The following is an 8,072-nucleotide window of genomic DNA, read 5'->3' as shown; positions in this document are numbered from 1 at the left end:
TTTTTATAAGAAAATATAAAACACATTCGTTGGTTCATTTATGCATTTAAAAAAAATAGTCAAAATTATAAAGTTTGACGTGATTTCATACTGTGTTAAGAGTTATGATGGTAGATTGTGTTTGAAAGTTACGAATTATGAGAATAGAAATGTTTGATTTTATAGAGTAAAACCACAACATTTGATCTTAAAACACTCAAAATACCAATCAAAATCGTCCTTCATTTATTGATACACACCCCTTTATTGAATGATTGTCTTGTAAAAATAAAAACCACAAAGCAGAAGGACCAAGAATGTAATTCAAACTCTTGTTATTTTGGAAAGAATGATATACATCCAAACGCCCAAAGTCAAAGGTTCTGAAAAAAGCATCCATGAGATATCCGAAACAGGTGAAGGAAGTAGTCGTCTCATTAGCAGGCGGTTATCCCAATCTCCCCATCTACTTACCCTTTTTATCACAATCACAATCTAGATCGTATGAAGATTCCATTACCCGATTATGTCCCAACCCGATGTCTCATACAGGTAACCTATTTTTTGATTCTTCTTTTGCTTGATTTTCATTTCATTCTGCTTACTTGATTCATTTTCGTCTATCCATATCCACTTAACTTTCTTAGGTTTATGGATTTGATTTCAAGTTCTATAATTGATTTCAGCAAGTTTATTTTAGGTCAAAATTTCGTGATTCAAACGTGTATTGTTGTTGTTTTAGGCATTTTTCACATGAATGGTTAGTACTTTGCAACAAACAGCGAATATGTTTCAAAATGTCAATCACTTGATCAATTTAGTTTCATATCCAGTACCCTCAATTGGATTAATTGCAACAAACAACGAATATGTTTCAAAATGTCAATCACTTGATCAATCTAGTTTCATATCCAGTACCCTCAATTGGATTAATCAACTTGTCATTTGCATCAATTTTTATATGTTTTGGGGAAGAATCTAAAGTGTTTATATAACTGAAAACGTAGCCGATGGTCGGATGGTGGTTCAACAAGGACTTATTTGTGAGTTTATAAATCTGAACAAATATACAAACTCATAAATACGAACTTATTTGTGGGACATGTACTGATTTGTACTCTTGAAATTTAAGAGTTTTACTTGATTGGCTTTTTCTTCTTGAAACAATCTACTTTGTAATTGGAATGGATGCAACTGCTGATGGGCTAATCCTTTTGGTTTGTTTGAAACAGTTGCGGTTCGTGTGGATATCCTTTGAATCTAGCATCTTCAAATCGTATAGCATCTGAAATAGGCTCCAAGTATCGCAAATCCATTAGAAAAGGTTCTATATCTTTTGAATCCATTGATCTTAGTCGATTCACTCAATTAGACGAGGTATCTTGTTTTCCTAGTTGTTTGAACCGCCATGGCTCAAAAACAAAGTTATTATGTCGCCAATGTGGTGTTCATATAGGATATGGATATGGAGATGCAAATGCAAATGCTCTAAATGGTATTGAATCATCTTCCATATCTAACTCGTATTATAAGCAGATTGTGATAAAAATTCGAGCTTTACAACCTTTAGATACTGCTGGCTAGCTATGTAGAAATGGCAAGTGATGAAGTTAATCACTCTTTCATTATGCACCTTCCTGATGATTGTTTACGTTCCATCTTTGAAAAATTCGATTCCAGCACTGATCGAGAATCTTTTGGCCTAACTTGTCACCGCTTGCTTTATATTCAAGACTCAAGGCGTAGATCGTTGGAATTTGGATGTTCATTCTCTCGTGTAAACCACAAGTTGTCTAAAACCACAGTCGACATTGATTCCCTCATTCTTGATAAGTTGATTAGACGTTTTCAGCAATTAGAGTCTTTATCCTTATGTGGGTGCGTAAATCTTCTAGATTCCGGTTTAAGTCGATTGCAAAATCATGGGTCGAAACTGCATTCTCTCTATCTCGATTGTTGTTTCAAAGTTACTGATGCAGGACTTTCCTCGGTTGCTATTGGTTGTCCATCTTTGTCGTTTATTAGTCTTTATCGCTGTTCCATCACCGATAACGGATTAGAACTCTTGGCTAAATCGTGTTTATCTCTAAAAGACTTTAATCTTGAGTGGTGTTCCCTAATAACCGATAGCGGCATTTCCGCTATTTCAAACAATTGTCGTGAGCTTCGAGCAATCAAGATATCTCATTGTGACAAAATTAAAGGAGTCGGGTTTGACGGGTGTTCTCAAACCTTGGCCTGTTTGGAAGCCGAATCATGCAAGCTTGAACCAGAAGGCGTGATGCAGATTCTAAGCGGAGGTGGACTCGAGTATCTGAATGTTTCTTCTCTCGGTTGGTGCATACGGGGTGACGGTTTACGAGCAATCGGTGGTGGGCTTGGTTCGAATCTTAGAATCCTTAACTTTCGCTTATGCAGAAGTATTTGCGATGAAACGATAATGGAGATCTCAAAAGGGTGTCCTTTGCTTCAAGAGTGGAATTTATCGTTATGTACTGAGATTGGGGTCGTTGGATGGGAATCGATCGGGATTCATTGTCGTAACCTCGAGAAGCTTCATGTGAACGGTTGTCGAAGCCTTTGTGATCAAGGGTTGCTCGCCTTACAGAACGGTTGCAAACGTCTATCGACAGTATACATCTCGAGATGCCGACAAGTGAGTTCATTGGCAATTACGTTATTCAAGATTGCTAGATGGGATGTGGAAATCAAACTTGAAGAAGTTATGTATATTATGCCTAATCGTTTCTTTAGATGATAATTTTATAAAGGCATCTATTTTATTCACTTTTATGTCATTTGGAAGCCTAGTTGCTTCATTTTTAACAGTAGGTGTCTAGGTGAGTTTACGTGCATCTCGACTAATCTTAGGAACCCTGAAGAAGAGTCGGTAAAGTCAATCAAATTTGTATGAATTCATATTTACCATAAAGATTGTACTTTTTTTCAATTAATGTAATAAACGTAGTTTATATTTGTTTTACATGATAAATGGGTTTTCAATTATTGTAATGTTAGTTCATTTTAATGTGATATTTTTCAATATAATAAAAGAAATACAATATATAACTTGACAACTTAACAATTGTATAATCAATAATTACAATATTTATTATTTAAAGAGAGAAGTTAAAAAATCTAATAAACTTTTTCATTTTAAATTACTAAATGGGTACTCGCGTAATGCAATGAGATACATTTTAATTTTAATATTTTATTTTATTTTCTATTTTATTTTTTATTTCTGTCGATGTTATAATATGGTCTTATGTGATTTTGAAAAAATGATGATGTTTTTATTTTTGAATAAAATATAAATTTGAATAAATCATAAAAAAATAAAAATATATATATTAATATTAGTATTAAATTAACTATTTAAAATTCATATCTTTTATTTAATTTTTTAATTTAATTTTTTATTATTATAATTTAATTTAGATACAATAACGAAGTAATTTATATTTGATTTTATAATATAATTTTCTTATAGAGATAATAATTAATTATTTTATTATAACTCGATAATTATTTCAATTATATTTTAGATTTTTTATATTTTAAAATAAAATATTTATCCTCTGTTTGATTATGTTTATCCGAATTTAGTTACACGAATTCAAACATAAAACTTTAACAAGTTATACTTATGTATAATTTACTTGTAATCTTGAATTTTAAATAATATACATCAACATACATTAATTCATACATAAAAAATAGTTTTTAATAGTTTTTATCAAATGTTTTATAATATAATATATTGATTTAGTCTCAAAACTATTTTTTTTAATAAAAAAACCATTAAACTCATCCCATCTACCCTCTATACACACATCTCCAACACATTCTCTGTAATCTCTTTAATCCGCCACCACAAAAAACCAAAAACTATAACAATACCTCCAACTCCAAACACACCATCGAATTTAGCCCAAAAAAAGCTTGAAATCTCGTGTTAACACTTTATATGATCTTTCAATACAATATAGTAAGAGATGGAACAAAAGAGCTTATTTCATACAAAGAGCATTCCAAATACCTATCTATACACCCAACCAGCACATTTTTCATCTGTAATCCCTTCATTTCATACAGACAGACTCACATTTTCTTGGCTGTTTCATCGGCAGACTGATTTCCTTTCTTCTGTTTGTTTGTTGGTGGTGGTGGTTATGTGGATCAATTGTTTCCCCATACCCCGTCCCAGGCACCAGCCGGTGCAGCCTTGGGTCCCTCTATTTGACCATTTGGTCCAGGGGGTTGAACCTTGTTATTAGACTTTGTTCTAACACCCAAGATTCGAAACACAAATCTAGCTAACTCTCCATATAATAATCCCGACCGATCAAACAACTGCAAATGGTATAAACTTAAGGTAGTAAGTACATAATCATGCAAGATTTTGGCAACACCATTAGCAAGTGCTTCAATGTTTAAAACGCCAGATCCATATATGACGCTATTCCTGGAAGAACGAGACAAATAGGAAAAAAACCAAAATGTGAAAATACCTGAAGGAGGGCTGACATGAACATATGAAACGCCTGAGCATTCTGGTCTATCAGCATTGCTACCCGCCCAAAGAAAGTTACGAAACCTTGCATCTGAAAACACGTCGAGGTAAATTAAAGAAATCATATGTGGTGTTGTGCTTACAGTTACAAACTTCTAGAACCAAAATTTTATCACAAAATCCAAAAACTAAATCAAACGAAACCTGTATATCCCATCTAGACTTGGGTCTGGGGAGGGTAAGACGTAAACAAACCTAACTTCAACCTTAAGTAGTAGAGAGGTTGTTTCTATGAAAACCCCTAGCTTGTGAAAAGTGTGCCGAAGAGAGAAAGAATAACGTTTTGAATAGTTGATTATGATAAACAATAACATATAAATAAAAACAGATACAATAAAAGCATAACCAAAATTATGTTTGCTAAAACTTTTTACAAGCCCGGATCTTTAGAGTAAACCGCCTCTCTACCCCCAGGTATAGTTAAGGTCTACCATACATCTTACCTTAAAAGACCGTACTCCGTGTGGGACTTAGTGGGTTTGTTTGGTTTTATGTAGTGATCATTTTACAAAAAGGGTGAATTAACCCTTTTTAGCCCAAAGGTTGATAGTAGATATTCACAACTTTTGCAAGTTCAAATCTCCTTAGTGTATCAGTTTATTGACCGTTTAAATTAGAAAATGGAGTGAATTTAGGGTAGGGAGTCAAGTTGGAAAGGTTTTATCTCCAAAGATGAATGAGCATTCTCGTGTAACACAATCAAATTATTTGACTTACCACACGCATCAAAGAGATCCAAAATCCTGGAGGTGATGAAGGAGCACCAAATGGATTATTTGGATCCTCATCACCATACGGACCACCAGGACCGCCCATGCCCATCCCCATCCCCATCCCCATGCCCATCCCCATCCCCATCCCCGTGCCCATCCCCATACCATAGCCGCCCATTGAGCCTCCATAACCACTATTATACATTCCTCCACCATACATACCACCACCTCCAGAAAGGCCACCGTAACCTCCTCTATACATGCTGTTTCCATATAGACCACTATTATACGATCCCATTCCACCATAAGCTCCAGTTCCATATCCAGAATTCAATCCAGAACCATACCCCGTACCTGCGACTGGGACAAATAAATGATTCAGTTAAACATCAAAAAGAAGTAATAACAAGAGCCGACTATCAAAGAAAAATATATATATTTCCACCCACTCCAGAAAGTAACACTAAAAATGGGAAAGATTAACCTTTTCCCGTCAATCTATGACGACAAAGTTAACATCATCCAATCCATCAAAAACTGTATTTATAAGTATTGATTTAATACACAATTGTACAAATCATATAGCATCACAAACCAAAATATAGGTGACGAGGTCCAGGATCCGAGGAGCCTGATTGGAGGAGCATATGAAGTTCTAGGCCTTGTTCGCTGCATTCTCATAAATTAAGAAAATGACATTTAGGATTATGCATTTCTGTAACGTTTTAGAAAACAGGTGTTTGGTATATCTGTTTATTGCTATGGAACATGGCATTAAGAATATATGTATCATTCACAAAGATGAAACTATAGGCACCTCCATATGTGCTTCCATATGGCTGCTGTTGTTGCTCCCATGGCCTAGAAGGTACAGCTCTCCCAAGTGCATTTCTGTTCATTGCTGAAGTTGCATCATTTGTGGGAACAATTTCACCTGGTTTTGCTGTTCCAGAAGCCTCAACTACATCACTTGTGCTACCAGGAGATGGGGGTTTAAAAGGGGCAGGACCAGATGACGACCCAGCTCGTTCCCATGGCTTGGGAGGTGGACCACTGCCTGAATTTAAAGGGAAAGTTCTCAATGTCAATATCAAGATGAAAAAAGTTTCCAACAAAATGAAGCACAAATAATGGTGAAAGTAGTGATATAACCAGCATTCTAAAATATGAATATATGATTATGAAACTACTATACAAGAATACAACGGCCCTAGGTTGAGTAATTCAAACAACGACCAGACCTACCAACTAATGGCTAGCTTAGGTAAGTTATTCTGAGATATACAGAAAGATTAGCTCCGTTTCTCAGTGATAAGATTAATTGGTAAACAAGAGTACGTTATACCATAGGGTAGTGAATATGTGAAGAAAATACTCAGTATTGCAAATTGAGACCAGTAAAACTCATGCCATTATGATCAGGGATCCAATTTTTTTCGTAGATAAGCATATGCCTTTAGGGTGAGTTTGGTACGCAAACGAGACTATGCAGGACCGGATGGGCAAGAGTAAGGTTGGAGGATGAAAATGTTGTGGAAGATTTTAGAGTTTTAATTTAACATGAAGTTCAATAGTTTATGTTCCACCTTATTTTGATGGTACAAAAAAGATGGTTTTTTATCCTTCTCAGTTCTGTCCTAGTGGGCAACAAGTTTTTTTTGTTTTGTCTAGCGTACCAAACGGCAAATCCAGCCTTAGCGTTTGGGCTTAATTTCCCTTCTTGAAATGTCCAAGGCACCATTCACAAATTTACTAAGCTCTTTGGTTTGTCCAAAATAATACTAATAAACACCTCTTAGACCAAATCATGTTTATAACAGAAACCATCAAAATCCAGCAATACCGTAGCTATACAACCCAATGGGTCAACAAACTGAGAACTCAAAAGTTACATAATTCTAAAAAACCTCGGAAACATAACAACAAAAACTAGATAAACCCACCTGTGTTCATTCAACAATTTCATAGCCATAATAATCAATCAATAAAAACAAGTGAATTCTTCTTATTTCCTCAAAAGTTCAACAAAAACCCATCTCCCAATCCCCAAATCAATCATTCCAAACGATTAAAACCCTAGTAAGAAACACAAATTTTGAATTGACTCAACTCAAAAGAAACAACTTAAACAGCTAAAACCGCCTATGTTGAAATTCGTAGAAAGCAATAATAAATCCAACTAAAAGTTCACCATCTCCCAATCCCCAGATCCCAAATCAATCAATTCAAAACGATTAAAACCCTAGCAAAAAGCACCGGCTGTCAGATTAATTGAAACTCAAAACAATTACAAGAACAATGAAGGAATTAAATGAAGATGAGGGTAAACGAAACCTGATTGTTGCGAATTATTGGTTGCCATGGCAGGGAGAGAAGCGGTTCTCGAAACCCCACCACCGAGTACAGATAGAGAGAGAGAAAGAAGGTCAAAATAGCAACGCGAAGGTCCAAACTCTTGTGCTGATTTCGTATATTCGATGGATTTTATCCCTTTGGGAGTTGGGACTCTCTCTCTATTTCTTTCATTATTTACAAAATTTTCCCCTTTCCTTGGTGATGGGCGTGTGGGCCCTGAGTACAATAATGCAATATTAATTTTCGATTGTTTCTACATAATTTACAAAAAATCACATTCCTTTTTGGGAGTTTTTTATTTTAAAATTTAATGTTTTATTATATTGGGTGGCAAAAAAATATCCAATCCGAATCCAACCCAAAATTAGTAGGTTGGTTGAGATTTTCAATTCATTTAAATAAATAGATCAACCCGGCTAACCCATTTATATAAATGAGTTGGGTTGAAT

The 8,072-nt window shown here is 34.8% G+C and overlaps 2 protein-coding genes across 3 annotated transcripts; one reads left to right on the top strand and one right to left on the bottom strand.

The window, feature by feature from the left end:
• The first annotated feature begins 310 nt into the window (after positions 1 to 310).
• LOC112507654 (F-box/LRR-repeat protein 12) lies at positions 311 to 2,962 on the top strand. The gene is made up of 2 exons (XM_025112312.1): positions 311 to 531; positions 1,212 to 2,962. The coding sequence occupies exon 2, from the start codon at positions 1,574 to 1,576 to the stop codon at positions 2,735 to 2,737; it is 1,164 nt and encodes a 387-aa protein (XP_024968080.1). The 5' UTR covers positions 311 to 531; positions 1,212 to 1,573; the 3' UTR covers positions 2,738 to 2,962.
• Positions 2,963 to 3,891: 929 nt separating this feature from the next.
• LOC112508202 (peroxisomal membrane protein 13) lies at positions 3,892 to 7,710 on the bottom strand. Of its 2 annotated transcripts, none has more exons than XM_025112991.1 (5): positions 7,603 to 7,710; positions 6,086 to 6,325; positions 5,273 to 5,628; positions 4,494 to 4,586; positions 3,892 to 4,335 (listed from the first exon to the last, which is right to left on the bottom strand). In XM_025112991.1, the coding sequence occupies exons 1-5, from the start codon at positions 7,628 to 7,630 to the stop codon at positions 4,162 to 4,164; spliced, it is 891 nt and encodes a 296-aa protein (XP_024968759.1). In that variant the 5' UTR covers positions 7,631 to 7,710; the 3' UTR covers positions 3,892 to 4,161. The 2 variants fall into 2 exon arrangements, with proteins under 2 accessions (XP_024968759.1, XP_024968760.1); XM_025112992.1 differs by having other exon boundaries at positions 5,273 to 5,622.
• Between the last annotated feature and the right edge of the window lie 362 nt (positions 7,711 to 8,072).

This window comes from Cynara cardunculus, assembly GCF_001531365.2.
Source record: "Cynara cardunculus var. scolymus isolate 2C chromosome LG 2, CcrdV1, whole genome shotgun sequence".
Classification (NCBI taxonomy): Eukaryota; Viridiplantae; Streptophyta; class Magnoliopsida; order Asterales; family Asteraceae; genus Cynara; species Cynara cardunculus.
This window is presented reverse-complemented; position numbering and strand designations above follow the sequence as displayed.